General features: G+C 33.0%; 1 protein-coding gene and 1 long non-coding RNA gene across 3 annotated transcripts in view; both read right to left on the reverse strand.

The window, feature by feature from the left end:
- The window catches only part of LOC106073422 (ubiquitin carboxyl-terminal hydrolase 47-like), a 46338-nt gene that overhangs the window by 26084 nt on the left and 134 nt on the right, over positions 1–20120 (reverse strand). The window contains exons 2-19 of the mRNA XM_013233963.2: positions 10897–11118; positions 10149–10262; positions 9845–9953; positions 9310–9406; positions 9087–9165; positions 8235–8301; positions 7495–7634; positions 6847–6936; positions 6440–6535; positions 6029–6126; positions 5772–5911; positions 4392–4516; positions 2875–2954; positions 2706–2757; positions 2402–2478; positions 2005–2060; positions 1608–1720; positions 1155–1259 (exon numbers count right to left, since the gene is read on the reverse strand). Coding sequence (XP_013089417.2) covers positions 1155–1259; positions 1608–1720; positions 2005–2060; positions 2402–2478; positions 2706–2757; positions 2875–2954; positions 4392–4516; positions 5772–5911; positions 6029–6126; positions 6440–6535; positions 6847–6936; positions 7495–7634; positions 8235–8301; positions 9087–9165; positions 9310–9406; positions 9845–9953; positions 10149–10262; positions 10897–11118 — 1860 coding nt within the window. The remainder of the gene's footprint in view (positions 1–1154; positions 1260–1607; positions 1721–2004; positions 2061–2401; positions 2479–2705; positions 2758–2874; positions 2955–4391; positions 4517–5771; positions 5912–6028; positions 6127–6439; positions 6536–6846; positions 6937–7494; positions 7635–8234; positions 8302–9086; positions 9166–9309; positions 9407–9844; positions 9954–10148; positions 10263–10896; positions 11119–20120) is intronic.
- Positions 17056–20090, reverse strand: LOC129926935 (uncharacterized). 2 transcript variants are annotated; one of them, XR_008778641.1, is made up of 3 exons: positions 19013–20090; positions 17884–18192; positions 17056–17777 (listed from the first exon to the last, which is right to left on the reverse strand). It is a non-coding gene; the product is annotated as an uncharacterized LOC129926935 (long non-coding RNA). The 2 variants fall into 2 exon arrangements; XR_008778640.1 differs by lacking the exon at positions 19013–20090 and having other exon boundaries at positions 17884–18610.

Here is a 20120-nt window from a genome sequence, read left to right on the forward strand (position 1 = left end):
AATTTTTTTCTATAAAAAACATTTTTTAAAGATGTCTATAAAATGTATATTATCAGAGGTGGAAATGTAAATTTTTTTTTCTTATAGAAACTCTAGTCATGGTGTGTATTTAAGGAAGTGAAACTGCTTAAATTCTCCTCATAAACAGAGCCTGTAAAATATAGGCCTAGTTGTATGTCACAAACCTTACTTGTAGACAGTTCTACTTAATTTTAATAACAATTAATAGATACAGAAAATTTTTCACTGACTTAATTTTATTTTAAAAAGAAAATATTATAAAGCTGCATTATTGGATAGTCTAAGACACTCTTAATCTCCCCCCCCCCTCTCCTACAAAAGACATTTTTAGACAAAATTATAGGCAACAGACTAAAATTAAAAAAGTAGATATAAGAATTGCTTCTTCTACTTTTAAATCTACTAGTCCTATCTGTCACTAGCTAGATGATTTATGGACTTTCCGCGCAAAGTCACTGTTACAACAAGAAGATTTTATGTGAGGGAGGACCCAGAGGGGTGTAGCCTACACATTAGGCTAGTCATTGTTCTAATTATAGACAAAAGTCACTACAGACTGTAAATCCAGCGCATCTTCAATGAAAGGAAACAACCATTTCTAAGCTGCCTTCAGAAAAAAATAATGCCTGGTGAAATGCTTGCTTGAGCTAAGGCCATCTTCAACAATGAGGTCGCGCTTCACAAGTGGGTGAAAGGCTGTGTAGACGCGTCACTGGTCAGCTCATTAACACAGCCGACCCGTAACGTCACGCGATCAGAATGCCTAGTTACGCTGTCCCCCCCCCCTCCCATTTTTAACAAGAAATAAGCAAAATTAAATTTAAATAAAAATACTGGGTAAAAATTTTAGGAGAGTGGACAAAATTTTAGGAGAATTTTAGGAGACTTTTCATTTTTTAGGAGATTTTAGGAGCGCTACGAACCCTGTATACCTTTCACATGTATGTGTAGAAAACAATTGAAATGCTCACGTAAAAGTAAACTAGTTTATGTTACTCCCAATAACATGCATATTAAGTGTTGTTGTTTTTTTACAAACCTAATTATTCATCTATTCAAATAATCTACTTAAAACAAAGTCAACAGTCTTTACTGCTGAGACACTTTAAACACTAAACTATTTCACTAATTACCTCTCTGGCTATCTCTGTAGCTTCTAATAATGTTTTGTCTTTATGTATCTCCAGCTTAACCTCCATCTTGTGCTGGTCTTGTGGGTGGAAACAATACAGCTTAATCTGGATATTTTTGTAAGAATACAAAACAAAAAGTTACAGTTGCAGCAAGAATTATTACTTTAACAAAGAAATAGTAACAAAACTATTGTCTTTCTAAATGCTAAAACAACTAATAAGAACAAAATTTATATCACAACATCCAGAAAAAAATTTAATTTACATCGATTGAAAGCATTTTTCAAGACAAAATAAAAAACAACATTTAAATACATTTAATCTATGCAAGTAGTAGGATATTACTTCATTTTAGCTTTTCTTCAATTGCAGCATATTTTGATTGTTTAAGCTTTTCATTTAATCTTGATTTGTTCTTTGCTATTTAAAAAAAAAACACAAGAGATAATTCACCTTGCATGTGGACTTGTCAATCTCTCTTTGTCTTCTCTCTGCTTCCTCCTTCTCTTTCATGTGCCTTAGTTCCGCTTTCAGAAAGTCAGGGAAATCCTCAGGCTGCATAAAATCTGTTTGATAAAGTAAAAAATTATAGCTGTTCTCACAGTGAAAAGAAAGAACAAATATGATCATAAGATGTAAATGGAAATGATCATGTAAATTGAATATGTGTTTAAAAAGTGCTCCCTATCTTTTGAGGTGCAAACTCTTAGTTTAGAAAATCAATGTTGGAGGACAATATTGTAAAGACTTTTTCCTAGAGTCTTACTAGAGTTAAATAAACCTTAGAATTTCAACATAAGTGATGAGTTAGAAAACATTGACTAAATTAATATTTCATGATTATATTTACCAGCATTTTGTGTTTTGTCAATCTGTCTATACATCAACATATATGCACTCGTTGAGCTAGAATACAAACCAAATGAAGCTCTATTAAAAGTATAGAAAACATAAAGAAAAAAAAAATTATAAAAATATCTCTATTTATACAATGTATTTCCCCTTGTTCAGTACACTTTTGAAGTAGGTTTCTTTAATATATATTTTTATGTTTTTTCTGTATGTTGTACTATAAAAGGTATAGTAAAAAAAAAAAAAATAACATACAAAAAACATTTTTTATTTAGTGTACGGATCAAAAAGAGCTATTAAAAAATGAACAAAAGTTATTCTAACCATCAATAAAAGCCCAAAAAGATTATTAACAAATCAAGAAAAAAATGGAACAGTTAAACATTGTACTTTACCTAGTGTAAGCAGAAGAATAAAATCCCCTTGTCATAGAGGAGCCACCATATGTTTTTCTGATATCATCATATGTTATCTGTAGATGTTAAAATCATGGTATCACTAGATGTTTAAATTACTTATATGAATACACTGTTAAACACACATGCTTTATCAGAATGATGAATGTACCTGTCCATTACAATGAGCAGGACAGAAAGACACCACTCACAGCAAAGAAGTTACGAGCCAAACATTTGAGTCTTTTAAAAACAACAGACTGACAAAATACATAAAATTATTTCAAGAAATAGCTTTATTTACCTTAGATACTTGTTGATCATTAAAACTATACCATTGACCATCTTTGAAAGACCTGATCAGAAAGAAATAAAAAACACCTACATTAGAAATCTGTCATGGAGCTAGAGACAATGACATTGGAAACAACACTTTCGATGTTATTTTAAATCCTCTAAATATCAACACCTACTTAATGTATGCATAGTAGTGCCCCCCTGCAGCACTTCCTGAGTGAATCATTATGGAGAACAGTTCATATACATGGGGACCCTGTCAGAAAACATTCAACAAAGTTATCAGAAACTTGAAACATATTTAAATGAAACCAAATTATCTATTCATAAGACTGAAATTACATTTTTTTTGCAAATGATAAATTATTTTAAAACTCAGAAAGTAAATTTTAAAAATTTTTATGTCATTAAAATATAAATATTATATGCCTCATACACTAGTTGATAAATATTAATGTAAACAAGACCCTTGTTTGGATACATTGCATAAATAATTGAACAGTTCTATTAGAAGTCTGGCATCAGGCAGTCAGTATCAGAGTTATTGCAGGTAGATGAGGGTGGTCAAAACTAACTAAAAAATAATGAGCTTAATCAAACCATAGTTTAAAATAAAATGGTGACAAGTTGAGTCTGTCAATAAAGTTAAAAATCTCAGAATTTACTTTGACCACTGCTGTCTACAGGCCACACTACTTGCAATAACATAAGAACCCATCTGTTCAAAATGTCTACTGATTTTGGAGAAGAAAAATTGTGTTTATTGTTTATTGCTATGCTCTACATGTACATAATGCTCGTTCTGTTTTATGTCTTTTATGTTGGCTTACAGCATTATTATTATTGTCACCTCCTAGTTGTGACCTATTTAGTAAACCCCAATACCAATATGAATTTAGTGAATAGGGATTCACAACAGCCATGTGCTAAGGTGAAATATTGTGAACATTGCACTAAGGTCAGTCAGTAGCCAGTCAGAGTGGAGAGCATTTTTGAATATTGAAGTCTGGAGTAAGCAGTCAAGTGGCCATTTTTAGTTACTTGTATAACACCTGGGTTGATCTAAAAATATGTACAGAATTTAAAATTTTAGCTTCCAAAATGAAGTCAAATAATTTCTACAAGACAGTAGAGAACTTGTAGTGAATATTGCTAGTCCGCAGTGCTATTTCTTGTACTTAGAATAGGACATTATAATTAAGATATTACATGAACATCCAAGTATTTCAAGTTGTGTATCCCATGCATTTTAAATGTGTGGTGTCATCACTTATCCTAATATACTATACTTTTGTAATCATAATAAGCTTGTATGTGGCTGCTATACCAGAAGTTCTTCAGTTTTTTCTAGCTATGTCTAGTTAACCATTTTGACAAGCAAAGCCTACAAGAAAAGAACCCAATGTCACTCAAAACTATCAAGTGACAATTATATTAGGACTGAAGATGATGACCAAAAAGAAAAAATCTCAATAATGATGGGTCTATGGAACTAATTGACTCTGTAAGTCAAAGAAATGTGTTTTAAGCATTTACTTAAGCAGTTAGCTGCTTTCAGCAGAAGGTTTTGGCTTTTGAAAGTAATTTTTAGACTGCATTTTATTTTTAAAAAATTGAAAAAATACAATTAATAGGACATTCTGCAACATAGTTGGTCAATGGTGAATGTTTCATACAATGGACTATATCTCACCTTTCCACCGGAGTAATAAGAGTTGCGTGTGTTGTTTGCTGTTGCATCGCCACTTATGCTGGAAGAATCACTGCCAGAGGAAGCAGCTGAACAACCATTTTCTATCTCTATACCTTCATCAATGCCTAGGGAAAAAGAATAAACTTGTTATGATAGGTAATTTGAAAATACTTTCAGAAAAATTATGCATTGGTATTAAGTCTGAATTTTCTTAACTGGTGCATAGAACGTACATTTCTTTTTTTAATTCAGAAAATAAATTATTTGACTTTATTTTAGAAGCTAAAATGTTAAATTCTGTGCATAATTTAAGATCAGCCCAGGTGTTATACAAGTAACTTAAAATGGTGACTTGAAATTGAAAAAGGCAAGTGATCTGAAAGTTGCATATACACTAAATATTAGGTTACATTTATTTCACAACTAAAAAAAATAATTCTTAAAGCAATAAATTTCCAAAAATATTTTCAGTAAATATGCAATTTAAATGCCACTACAACAAGTTTCTATTATTAAAAATTCTTTCAAAAATCATAGTTTAGTCCTGAGTCTGGAATTCTTCTTCTTAACAACTTGTTTGCTGCTGAGCAGTAGGCTCTATTGCAGACTGTGCTAGGGAAACATGTAGTGTGCAATAGTTTTCAACTATTTAATTATACTTGGTTGTTTAATCCAGTGTGTGGACATCTTTTTCTAGCCAGCTTTTTGTAATGAGCTTTGAGCTCTTTGGTGGTCCTTTTCATGGAAAAATAGTGTTATTAGCTACTCTGCAATAACATACAGGGTGGCTGCCTGGCCGTGCTGTATGCACACTGGACTGTCGTTTGGCCTTGTCGATGATCCCGGGTGTTATACTCTGCCCACTGCTAACCCCCATTGTCCTGCGGGAAGTTATGACTAGGAAATAAATTATCTTTAGCTCTGAAGGAACATCCGAAACATGTAAAACATTTTACACACATTTACAGATATACTGGGCTATTGAGATAATATACTAGGTGTGAGATGGATTAAGTTCTAAATAAGATGCTTTGGTACTGTCTTGGTTCCCAAAGTTGTTAACACTGGAAGTGGTAATGGTTTTAAGCCCATCATTACCTATAAAATGCTTCCAATGGCATGTGTCTCAAATAGCCTCTGACAACCAGTCCAACTCCTATTTCTTTGGTTAATCAGCTGCCTGGAGAGGGGGGAACTGCTATGTGGGCGACATTGTTCAGACAATAAACAACGCCCAGGCTTTCATCTCGCTTATTTAAAGCCCTGGTGGTACTGTTTGTTTTAGTGAGTGTGGTCATTACTAGTCTTTAGGTTATGTGAGGGTCAGTGAAGTGCTATTAACACAAAAAATATTATTGAGACAACCTGTAAATTACCTACCCTCATCACTGCTGTCCACTTGACCATTGGACACTACTGTTTTGTCCTCCTCTGCTATTTCCCCTTCAATATCTTTGTTCAACTGATGACTGGTGGACGTAATAAAATGATTGAGATCTAAAATTTCAGGAAATGTCATCCTGAAAATGATAACCAATTGGAGTTTAAGTTTTTTTTTGTTCATGTAAATCCAAAACATTCAAAAGAAAAAAAGAAACAAGATGCAAAACAGTGGAACTAGAACAAAGAATACCTACTTGTCATTCAACTTAATCCTATGCATTGTGGTATAGTCAAAATCAAATCTCTTGAGCTGAAGTGTTAAAAGGTAGGGGAATAAAACAAACTTCAGACCCTGAAGAGACAGAAACAAGTTCTTATTCTAACTATTTAATACAAATTTTGAATCTAGATCTGAAAATCAAAGAACATATATAGAAACATTACATCATAATACAAATATTGTCAGTCATATAAGAAAATTAATTTGCAAATAAACAAAAAATGTTTTTATGGTGACTCCTCCCCCCCCCAAAAAAAAAAAAAAAGTCTAATAAAGAAATCTTTAAATGTTGCCATTAAATGATGGAGTATTTCACTAAGTATATAAGCCAGTTTTTGTCACTATGACATGACACTAATGTAGTTTTTCCAGCACACTGGCTTACCTTGTGAGCATTACATTTCTTATTACATTTCTCACAAAAGTACTGGTTGGTACCATCTAATATTTCTGGCTGGACAAAGGCATTCATCGCTTCAATCTATCACAAGACAAAATGTAAAAAATAGCGATAACATATAGAAATACCACAACTCTACATAAGCAGTTAAAAAGTCAAAGAGTTTTTCAATGATATAATAAGCTTTCTTTAGCACGAAATGTTTGTTCAAAAGTCATTAACAGAAGAATTTCATTCCATAGCTATAAAACTACTAGAAAGCTGGTCTATATAAACTGCCTACATAGCAAAATATGAGTAAATACAATTGAGCTATTCAAAAACATTCTAGGATGTTATTGAAACCACTCAAAGAGCCCTCCATAAACAAAAAGATTACTAAAACAGCTTACCACACTGCCATAGGATTCTGAAGAACCAAATGGTCTAATAACCAAAGGGATATCCAGGTAGGCATCAACACGAGCACTTTCATAGCCACACTGAAGATTAGAGATGATTGATACATAAAGAAATGCTTGGTTTCAGCTTCGGTACATACTTGGAATATAATATAGTTAATTGGAAGAAAAACTAACAATAAAGTTCTAAGACTTAAATTTTTTTTAATTTTTTTTTTTAAAGTTTACATTCAAGAGCTATACATTGCTTTAAACACAAATAACACAGTTCACTTGTATGAATTGGTGTAATGATTGCATAAAAGTTAAAGGATTAATATTGGCAAGCAGCTACAAATATAAAATTCATTAACTATTCCATGGAATTGGGAATGGGAGTGTCACCAGAGAATGCCGACCATGTCTTCTAAAACTGCATATTATAATGAGAGGCCCGAACAAGACAATGGCCCCAAATCCCCTTTCATAAGAAAAACTTAATGAAAAGCTGCCTGATCTGGAAAAGATATATAACTAGTTGGAACAGTTAACTGTTGTTCTTTTATTAATATAATTTAGAATACTGTTTACAATCCTGCCTAAAGATTTAGTCTACACTTCTATTTCTAACCTACAAACCAATCATTAAAAAATCATCACCTCGAGGCATTTGACATAATCTTTCATTTTGCCTTGGTATAACTGATTGATTAAATTGGCTTGGACTGTATTCTTCCACTTTTGTTCTAAAGCATCAAACATCACACGACACAGTTCTTGAACATCATGCTGCTGCCACACTGTAAATAGAAGACATTGTTATACCATCAAAAATCTTCTCAAATTTAAACATGGTAAATAACTAAAGCAGACCATGTGTTTATGAGTTTCATAGTGAATGTGTAAATTTGTATTCATTTAATTATTTCAAGCCTTCTTATCAGAGACTTTAACATTGCAAATAGCTAAATATGTCAAATAAGCAGCTAGAACTTCATCCTTTATTATAACTACATAATGGTTGCAGCTTGATAGTTTAGTTTAATAGTGAAATCAGATCCCAGTTATATTTAATAACAAAGCTGATTTTAAAAAAAAACAACTTTTTTTTTACTAGAAGAATTATTTTTTTTTAAAGAGAAGCCTGTAGATGTTTTATTTCTGACATTCAATATTTTTTCCTATGAATGAAACATTGTCAAATAATCAAAGCATTTTCATACAGTATGCTGATGTACTCATAAATGTTCAAGATAAATAAAAGTATAAATTACTTAGACTATAAAAAAAAAACAATTACCATTAAATTAAAAAAAAAAAAAAAAGCCAACAATCATCAATCGTTCAAAGACTGATAATCCGTTTTATTTTAATTTCTTTCTTATGTCTATGAAATTTACCTTCACTGCTGTCCCAACCAAAACTACGAGTCAAATCTGTGGTTTCAACAGCTCTTTTCTTACTTGTCTGGGAAAAAAAAGTTAATTTATTAAATATATTCAACCATAACTGGACAGCAATAGAACAATTGTACACAGATTTATGTACTTAATTGGTATTGTGTTTTATATGCTAATCTAGATCAGTAATGCCCAAAGTAACACCCCACAGGATGAATCCGGCCCATGACTCACTTCTGATGCACACAAAAAAAACGAAAAAAAAGTTGGGCAACCCTACTCTTAATGGTTCTTACACTTGGTAATATGATTTTCACTATTTTACAATTTTAAAAAAATTCAGACCTAGGAAAGTAAATGATATTTATCATTAGCAACAAAACTTGTATTTGTAAAATCAATTCTCTTTTTAAATACTACAGAACTAGTGATTATACCTAAAAAGTGAGGAGATGTGGATGATGTTTTGCATTAGGCACAAAATAACTACTCATTAGAGATATGAGAACTCAGGAATGTCCGCAAAATACAAGTAAGAATCCTAATGTTCACTAGGATTCAAACCCATGATCTTTAGACACCCATGCTCTCTAAACTAGGAAGCCAATTACTCTCAACTCTATTGATATTCAAGAAGATGCTGATACTTATGGTAATATACAAGTGATCAGTTTCTAGTCAGTAATAAACAGGTAATGCAAGTTACCTTACAGGACTAACTAGATTTGTTTGCTTAATTCAACAGTCATTGTAAGTCGCATTTATATGAGACTAAAGAAAACTTATTTATAACCAAGACAACTGTTTGATGTAATTACTTTTTACTGTAAAATGATTCAAAAACATTATTACCTGTAACTGTAAAAAGAGTCTTTGTAGTTGATATGGTATACTTTTCACTTTTTCATCTTCAGAGCCATCGAAAGACCAACTGTTAGAAGGTAGATTTGTATTATTTTTTTTTAGTATTTTTCTGCTCTTTTTTTGTTTATAAGAAGTAGTTGAGCTTTTCATAAACACACTCAATTTATACAGTTTGAGAAAAAAAATTCATTAATAATGAGCACATAGTTACCTGTATAGCGCATTTCTAAACTCAGGGGTCATAAAAAGTGTTTGCAGAAGACTGTTTAAATAGCATGTCATGGCCTGGTTGACCAATCCAAGATATCCTAGGGAATTAAGTAAAATAAAATAAAAGTATAATAAACAACCAGGTGGTAACAAACACTGAAATGTTACTAAATGTAATCTCTAAGCACATATAATGTTACAGTAGTAAAATGGGAAAAAATGGCCTCAATTCGTGGACACTAAAAGAGCAATGCAAGTTTGAAGTTCACTTTGTAAAAGCACAAACCTAAATCCCTTATTTATGCTAATTAAGAGTGATGTTCAAGTCACATGGTTTGTGTTCTCCATCAAGTTTCTATTCTAATCTATATAAAATTTGAATAGTTTAATAGTATACAGAGTAACCTGCTGTATTAACAGAATAAAAAGCTGTTTAAATAATAAACTTTAGAGGGTTTTAATATTTACAAAGATAATAAGGGGAAAAAATCACAATAATTCAAGTCTATTTTTTTCTTTGTTATAATTAATCTGACCTGTCTCTGATTTTGTTGTAGCATTGTGGGAATAAACAGAGTCCTCTGGCTGTTGAGATGGCAAACTGACTGAACACTTGGCATCATTAGATGTGGTAGACACATCATCCTTTTAATAAGAGAAAATATCTTGATACTAAAACAGTAGAATATATATGAAGAATAGAAGATTTTTTTCTAACTTGATTAACATTTGTTTTTAACAATACTTTTGTGTCAAAAAGCTTTTAAAAGACAATACAGTAACCTAACAGAAAGAACATTTTAAAAGTGTTTCCCAACTAAAAAGTTGAAACAAACTAACTAGCTTTTCAGGCATTGTGCCGTCTAGTTCATGAATTGTAAAATTGTGTCGTCTGGCTCCTGTTGAACATACTGTGCCTAGCAACACATCAGTTTCCAGCTTCTCCAGTAAAATCTGAAATTTATACAAGTTGATAGCTTCATTTATTTATCTAGTAAACAATTCACTAACAATAGTGTTAATCTCATTCAAATAATTAATCCAAATATAGTTTCAGTACAAATCCAATCTAATTCATCTTTGCCTTTGACATAAAAATTGCTGTACCAATGGCAAAGCAGTAGAGTTCAATGCATGACACATGCTATTATGCTTATGAATAAATGTATAAAAGGGTTTCAATGAATTTTTCCTATGTCTAAAATGCAGTCTGTATGTCAAACCAGAACTTAAAACTAATAGATGTAGGGGAGGAGGGAGGGAATCAATTTTATATTCTGGAGGGTGGAAATAAATTTAAAGTACATCCTAAAGAAAATGTTCCATTTTTCTTGAAAAACTAATTAACAACACAAAGAAAAAAAACATGCACACATGCGCGCACACCCACACACACATTTATATACAAATTTAAACACATTTTTTAAATATTCATTGCATCACATAACAGGCAGCTTGCTAGTCATAAGGTGTTTGCACTTTAAATTGCATATCTGGCTGTAAGAAAATTATTCAAGCAACAATATACCAACAACCAATTTAACATTAAAAAGACATTATATAAAAATATAACAAGACTGGAACATACATCATCATTGCCTCCACTCTGTTGTTCATAATGAATCGACACAGTGTTGGCTTTGTAGCCGCATGCTCTGGCTATATCACTGGCTGCTTGACAAGCTGGAGTTGAGGCCTGCAGATTGAGTGACTGCTTCCCAGCTGTGCCACCATGGCTGTCCACAAGATCTCGGATGATACACAGAACTTTGTCATCATCAACAGGAGATGCAGCTACCACACTGGATCTCTGTGGGTAGTGTTTATGAGACTGGTTAGCAGACATACATAATAAGAACAGTATGTTACAAACCTGTTTACAAGAAACAATGCAATCAAATCATAAACATGATTAGTTTTTTTTTGCCAAGTTTATACTTTCTATCCTGAGCAGATTAAAGTAAAGTTCCTCTTTCAGACCTTGCGATATATAGGGCAGATGATGTAAAGGTAATCTATTTCCGAGGTTTTACGAGGGTGTCATGTTAGGTAACATTAGAGCTGAATGGACTCAGAAGAGCCCAAGATCCCAAAATAAAAAATTCCAGTCTCTGCCAGGATTCGAATCCAGGACCTCGGTTCAGAAGCCAAGCACTTTACCGCTCAGTCACCGCTCCTCCAAGCAGATAAGTATGTTTTTCAAGAATGTAAAAGCTTTGTCAAAATCAGACTTTTAGATGACATTAATTTTTAGATGTGGTCTTTAACTGCTGTTTTATCAGTTGCTAAATAATATAAATAATTTTAAGATGAGACTGTGCTGCACTGTACAATTTTTAAGATTTATAGAGACTCCTAAATACAAAACTAAAATTGTAACTCTAGTAGATGCATTAATCTTGTTTTTCTTTCCAGGCTAGTAATGAAATATCTGAATAAAAATATAGAAATTAAACTTAAAACTTTATAAAAACCTTAAGGCCTGAAATGAACAAAAACAAAAGATAAGAAAACTGTTCAAATGCTTCAATTTGATATTTAAGGGGGGGGGGGGGGGGGGGGGGGGGTTTACAATGGTTTAATTCAATCAGCCAGGAAAACCAATGACTTGGCACTGATTAGCCTGCATGACTAAATTGAGGTACATATGTAAGACATAATCATCTTTTTTAAAGTAAGGTCTGTATTTTATAAGTTAAGATTTATTTAATAAGCAAATTTATTCAAGTCTTGTTTCTGTGGTCCATAATTAATGAGGGTGTCATTTTGCCAATCATCAAAATAAAGACGCATTATTTATTTATTACTTTGATAAAAATAAGGTGAGATGTCCGATATGCCTGATATGGTATACAAAATAGGTGTGTTACTGTGTTTGATATGGCAGCTTTACTCTATATAGTTACAATATATAGTATATATAGTTATAGATCTACTAATCTTAGATTCTAGATCTAGTAAAACAGTAACTACTGACTTCTGTATTATTACCTTCAGTGAAGTCCAGTAGAGCGTCGGCGCCATAATCCAGTTGGGGGTTAGAAAGGCTTTTATCTAACCACCAGGCCTGGACATGGGGCTCTTCACCCCTGTCCTGTCTGAGGGCTCCCAGCAGTAGACGGCCATATCGATTGACCTGGCCAGACCGGGCCGTGCAGCGTACACAACGCTATAAGTGGCAGAGAACAGTGCTGACTACGGGGAGCTTGTCTCATATTCCTATACTGTAACCGTCACTGTTCCATGCGAGGACGGCCACTCCAGCTAATGGGATACTGATGACGGCCCCTTTGTGGAACGGGCTGGCAGACTTTTTGGACTGGGTTTCGGGCGTTCTTTCCATCTCAAACACAGAGTGAGAGAAAACAAAAAGCTTACCCAGGGAAGGCCGGCCGGGCCTGGTTCGCTACTCGTACTTAGCCTATCTGGTTTCCACCACTAGACGTTTCCACCCGATTTGCCACGCTGACGCGACAGGTAGCTGGAATTCCCCCGGCTGTATTATTACCAGACATGCCTACCCCCAAGACCCAGAATGTGGAACACTCAAGTTGAAAATGTGGAATTTTGGGCCCCAATGTGGGACATAAACGCGTTTACCATACTGTACGCAATATAAATAAAACTTCAACTATATTACTTTAAATAACAATGCTAGTTTGCTTCTTATAAATTAGATGGAAATAGTATAAATTAAAAGTAAGAAAACCTTTAATTCATAATCATGTCCTTTGTTTGAAATCAATAGTTCAAACTCTTATATGATGAATTCTAACCAAAATGTATTCTAATGACCTAGACTCAAATGTTACTATCTATTTTTATTTGTTACTACTAGATCTAAATCTAATGACTAGATCTAGATACTTGATTATCTATCCTTTTCTAGGGCTCTACTCTAGTTACTCTAGATGTTGTCTCTAGTTCTAGATCTAAAATAATTTAAGAGTCTACAAGTCTAGACCTACATCTAATAAGTCCTCTAAGTCTAAGAGCACAGATTATCATAATTTTATTATCATCATCATCATCATCATCAAACTCCATTTGAGTGAGGGCTTGAGATGCTCAAATCCTCTCTTGCAAAAGCCCTGGAAAGAAACCCTGCTGTCTTGCGTAGTGCATAAATGTCGCCACACAGGTCGAGAATTTTTGGTTTCCCAGACCTGTCGAGACGGAGATCAGCAAGTCTGGGGAAGTCAAACAGAATATGAGGCACGGTTTCCTCTTCTTCCCTGAAGTGGTGGCACCGTGAATCGAAAATTGTCCAAAGCCGTGAGAAATATGAGCCAACATGACAATGGCCTGTCCTGTGCTATAATAGCTTGCTCAGGCCTGGACAGCCTCAACCACGGGGAAGTGCGGTCAGGGTGTCTCGTGTGCTCCCAGACTCCACAGGCTTTTTGGGACTTGTCCCAGCACTCAAACCACTTTTCCAATTATAGCCAGAGCATGATGAAAACTTACAGCCTGTTCAGTGGGTGGAATTTTCCCTCCCTGGTGGGCCAAGGAGTCTGCAATAGTGTTGCCAGTCACACATATGTGACTCGGTACCCACTGCATTTTTTACAGGGGTGCCATAGCGTTGTTTTATGTTGTGTGAAGCCATGATGACAGGGTCGACATTGGGAGTACAGATTTTGAGTCAGTGACCACAACAATCTGTGTTGCCCTCAAATGTCCCTCGCAGAGTTGAGAGTCAATTACTTTTAAGGCTTCACAGACTGCCATGGTCTCCGCATCGAAAATGCAAACACTACCACATGGTCCAAAGATTTTGACTGAATGAGAGCCAAGAAAGTCGATGTAGGCTCCATAGCCTGCTCTTCCAGAATCTATCGATGCCGACCCATCAGTGTATGCAAAAATAGCACTGGGCTTGAAGGTATTAATGGTCTCCAATGCTAGAATTTGAAGGACGTTAGATGAACGACTTAGCTTAGTGGCATTAGGGTCTACTAGTTTCAAACATATGTCTGGGCAACACCAAGGGGGAAGGGGATGAAAATGTTGAATGTTTTGTCGGTTGGTGGAGAGGCCAGCTTTATCAGATAGTCTAGTGGCATGATGCATAAAAGACTGCATCTTGTATACGTTTTCTGCATCTCCAACCATCCACTAGTTTTCTAGCTGGGAGGTATTCATCTAGCCTTTTATACCACTCAAAGCAGGTTAGTACTGACCTTTCCATCCTAAGGTTTAGTGGACCTACATTAGCCATTATTTCAGCCGCATTTACTGGACTTGTCCCAAAGGTTCCACAGACAAATCTTAGTGCTTGGGACTGTATTTAATCAAGTTGTTCAAGAGCAGTCCTAGAGCCATAAATTTGCACAGGTAGGCTGTAGTCTATCTGTGATCGGACTGCTCCTAAATACAGTGATCGGAGCATGTCTGCTCGGGCTCCCCACTTCGTGGATGCCAGCTTCTGCACAATGCAAAGTTTCCCTGAGGCCTTTCTTGCAACATCCTGGATGTGCTCACACATTTTTAGTTTGCGATCTTAAGTTACACCAAAGTACTTGGGTAGCTTTTCCATGTTTTAGAGATCTAAATATTTATGTTTAGATCTATGGACTTATTAAGAACTAAATTTATTACATAATGATACATAGAAATACATAGAAATCTAGAATCTAGAGATCTATCTCCTTCTAAGTCTATTTCTAGATAGATCTAGATTTAGTATCACATCTAGTTATCTATTGAGGACTAGTGCAAGTCCTACTTCTAGATTGTAGATCTAGAAACTAATTTAGACTGTAATTTAAAAAAGTAGATCTATAGCCTTATTTAGGCCTTGGCCTAATGTGTTTAAGTTAATTAATTACATTAGGTCTAGATCTTTAATAACATTTTTTTTTAAATCCTTTTCTTAGATTACTTAGAAACCTAAGAAACCAGTTGAGTTAGTGTTAGAATAGATCTAGATCTAGTCTAGGCTAGTAGTGCCATTGTCGGGAAAAAAAGGGATTTGAATTTGAATGGAACATTTGGCTTATTACTAATCTAAGAATAGATCTAGTAACTAGACCTAGACTACTAGATCTAGCTCAACCATATCTTTGTAAATTTAGGACACGCCGGGTCCAGGAGGAGATGAAAGTAAACAATAAACACAGACCTATATATATTTTATTTTGCATTTAGTATTTTCATTTCGCACTATTAATAAAATGAGATTTTTTTGTGTCGGAATTCAGACTTGGCGGAACAAAAAATCTTGAATGCGAAACGGCAGAACATGTGAGCTTTTAAGATGATTTTGCAGGATGGTTCCACATAATGCAGGACTGTATGCATGTCTGTATTACTGTAACTATCATGAATATGATCATAATGATATGATAATGAATGAGTGACTATGACTAGTATCATGACATCATATGTTGATGTTATATAATATATCTACTATCAATCATGTAACTATGATGTAGGTACTTTGATAAAAATTTCAACTTTAATGAATCTAAATGAAACTAGTATAGTTAGATAGATCTTTTTAAATGGAGTTCATTGATACCTCATTTATGCTTCTAGGTTAATTAGAACATAAGTTATGACAATTTTAGTGTCGGAAAATTAGCCTATTAAAATACCCAAAAAATTGTGACCGAAAGGAGGAGCTTATACATTTAAATTGCTATAACTTTTTAACGCTTAAAGATAATGTAATAAAATTTTCTAAAGAAATGCGCAATTATGTTCTGATAATTATGACAATTTTTAATCTGGGATATCTATTAACACTTTTTTGTGTTAAGCCCTTGATGTAGGGGTAGGTGTTGAAAAACGACAGAAACAGAATAGATATTCACACATAAATGGTCATAACTTTTAAACCAATAGAGATAATTGAATGAAATTTTCAACAAAAATGCATGTTTATGTGTTATCTATTTCTTCTTTATAATTCTGAGATAGAAGTTGAAACTTTTTTTTTTAATTTCTTAAATGTGGGTCGACATTTCGAAAACGACAAAAAAAAAAAGTTGACACTTAAATGGTTATAACTTTTTAACCAATAGAGTTATGCAAATGAAATTTTGAACAGAAATGCATGAATATGTGTTATTTTTTTATTCTGTTATAACGCTGAGTAAGATGTTTAAGAAAAAAAAATTTTCTTTGTTAACGTGGAACGAAAATTTAAAAAACGACCAAAATTTATGTTGGTCATAACTCTTTAACCAATTGAGATATTTAAATGAAATTTTGAACAGAAATGCATGATTATGTGTTATTTGTTTATTCTATTTTAACACTGAGATAAGAATTTTTTTTAAAATTTGATTTTTGATAAATGTGGAATGACAAGTTTGAGTTTTTTTCGACAAAATATTATGTTGACACTTATGGTTATAGCAACCAAAATTTATGTTGGTTATAAATTTTTAATTAATTGAGAAATTTAAATGAAGTTTTCTACAGGAATGCATGCATGATTATGTGTTTATTTTATTATAATCTGAGACAGAAGTTTTCATTATGTTGACACTTAAAATGTTGCAACTGTTTTAGCCGTAAATTACTTTTTAGTCTTTTAACTGAAATGAACAACTTTTTGCTGATACTTATAATAAACTTTGGATGAATAACATGTTGGAAAAACAACACAAAAATAAAAACAAAAATTTCAATTTCATACTTTGAGAGCTGTAACATTTTAATCTAGACTTTTGAGATAATTATACAAGATTTACAAAATTAAAAAAAATTTAAAAAAAAAAAGAGTATTTAAATTTACATATAATGTAAATAACAAATATAGATTTCTTGATGTCATCAGTCTGAGTGCGTTTGCAAATGTACGTCAGTATCCAAAGCTTGCGAGGATCATGCATGATTGTTTGAAGATGAACATTGTTTGGGTGTACCCTATCTGTTTTGCTGAAATAGAATAAATACTTTTAATGCATACCAATGTAGGCTTGCTGAAAAGGTAAAATTATCAAGACTTAATATAAATGGTTCATAGCACAATTATCAGCTGTATTGTGAAATTATATTTTTCACATTAAATAAATAACATCCCAGATATGCAACATGTTCCCTTAAAATAAAATATATCTAACTATTTGATGGCTAAGCACATAATGGATTTGTTTGTTGTTGGAAATTATCAATTGAAGTACTGTCTCTGTAGCACCTTACAAAAACCTTCAGCAAGTTTTTTAGTGATCTCGATAAATACTTCATCAACAGTCACATTTCTCAGGGTTTTCAGAACGAGATCTTCAGTATCCAGAGTCTGGCCAAAGCAATCAGTTAGTATTGAAAGGAGATTCTCTGGAGAATCCACAATGGCCTTTAGTGGCTTTAGTTTGTCAATGCAGACCTTCACATGAGAGATCTAGAAAACAAGAGAATAAATATAATAGCTGCATAAATGGTATCTTTAAAATGTTTCATCTTTCATTTTGTAGATCAGTGTCATCCACGGTCCAGTCAACATCTTGCCAAAAAGCCCTGTGTAATAAATATAATAAATGTCAAAAGGGTTGAGACACCTAAAAAAGGAATTGTTTTGAAACTATAAAGATGAATTTACGAAAGAAAATGTAAAAGTTATTACCTTAAAAGACTAACCGCTTTTCTGCAACAACAAGCACAGTGTTGTTCTGTGTTACCTGGCCTTTCAGTAGCCTCAACATCACCTTCAGGTCGCAACTTCTTCACCATACTAGGTCGTTCAATTCTGTCGTGGGACTTGGATAGGTGTCTTTTTGCCAGCAGCATCGATAGAAATTTTTTTTATCCAAGTAGGGTACAACTAGGTGCCAGCTGCGGGTAATCTTCCTGCAAAAGTTCTTCACATCAGTCATATGCCTTCGAAACTTATTGTCAACAACATCGACATCAAGGCCTGCCACGCCCACATTATCTGGGGAAAATGTAACAAAAAAAGTTAGTTTTATTTAATTGTGAAAAAAAAAATGTTTCAAACAAAATTACACATATGTACAATTTTAATAAAATGCAGTTCAAAGATTTTATTTATAAAAGGATATAAGACATTTAATGTAAAATAGAAGGCTCAACTTCATAAGTCCAAGTCCAGCCAAGCCTTTACTTTAAAATAAATTTCTACAATTATCCTAAATCATATAGAGAATATAGTAGATTTAAGTAGATCTATAGATTAATATCTGAAAATGTATTTTCATTGAAATAAAATGATATTTCAATTGATTTGTGTTTTATTTTGTTTATAACTTGTTTATAACATAATTAGTAGTGATTATTATGGTAACTATCACTTAAAATTGTGTATAAAAATTGTTTTATAATTATCGCAATTATATTACCAGCTATTGCAAGAATTATCACTTAAATTTAACTAAAAACAAAAAATATCAATTGAACTAGGTTAAAATCATTCTAAAAGTTTAAAAAATAACATTCAAAATCACGGATGATTAAATAAAACTGTTCTAGATGATGGATTTAAAAAAAATCGATCTAACAAAAAAGCTATGCAGCCATTGATAACCATTGAATCTATCATTTCCAGTTAGTAATGGCGGCTAGTTTCGTTTTCTAGCCAAGATACTTGATGCACTGGGTCACTTTTTACTAAAAAAGTGGAACACTTATTGCGATAATATGAACAATAATAGTTAGATTAGATATTAAGGTACACGGATTTACTTAAATAACTATGCTTTTCAGAATAATAAAAAAACTATGGATGGTCAACTTACCCCTATGCTCAACACGCTGGAACTTCATGAAGACGATAGAAAAGCACTGATATAAATCCAAAGAATTAACTGATATCCGATCCTTGAACAAACAAAGGGCTCCGATTATCCTTTTGTGTCTGATTTTGAAGACAAAACCAGACTGGAACAAAATCACCACTGCTTTCGGCTTAAATACTGCCGCACGAATACTACCGGTTCCGGTAACCAAAAAAAATCTCGCGCGACCGGAAAATCGAAGTATCTACTATGATGGCAATGATATGGGCATATGATATATAACTAGAATTACTAGATCTAGATTACTAGAATTTATAGATCTATGTGACATGTGTGACTATCTATGTGACACTTTGTCAAGTATGTCACTACACTCTACAGACTACACTAACTATGTCTATGTTTCAATTGAATATTACATAAAATCATAACACAGCACTAGACTAGACTCTAGTTCTAGACTCTAGTCTAGACTTTAGACGATGGTCAGCCTAGAACTAGAATGAGATTTGCCACTTGACTCTGACTATGTCACTAGTCATTATTGACAGTATTAGTCAGTATAAGACAATAATAAGTAGATCTAGATCTAGCTAGACTATAAGTCTTTATTATAAGTATTGAAGTCAATTCTAACTTAGACTAGACTAGAGTTCACTACTAGATTGTAGACTCTAGAGTACTCTAGAGTTACTTCAGTAAGTTAGTCAAGTTCAAATTCAAGTCCAAGTCAAACAAGTCAAGTCCGAAATCGTCAATTAAGCGCTTAAGTACTTTAAGTTTAGTGACATTTTTTTTGTAGTGGTCTACTAAGTAACGTAAAGTTTAGTCTTAGTTAACTTAAAGTTACTTAAACTTGAAGTTAGAGTTAGACTAGAATCTAGTTACTTAAGTTAACTAAGTTAGTCTTAGTTAGTCTAGAGATCTAACTTATTATCGACAATGTCACAATATGAATATCGACTAACAACTAAACAAGTCTAAGTTTTAGAACTTAGTTTAGTTTAGAATTCTAGTAAATTACTTTATATAGATCTAGACTAGATCTAGTACGATAATTAACGATAAAAATACATCAATAATTTATCCTATTAAAGTATAATATTAC

Source organism: Biomphalaria glabrata, chromosome 6, assembly GCF_947242115.1.
Source record: "Biomphalaria glabrata chromosome 6, xgBioGlab47.1, whole genome shotgun sequence".
NCBI lineage: Eukaryota > Metazoa > Mollusca > Gastropoda > Planorbidae > Biomphalaria > Biomphalaria glabrata.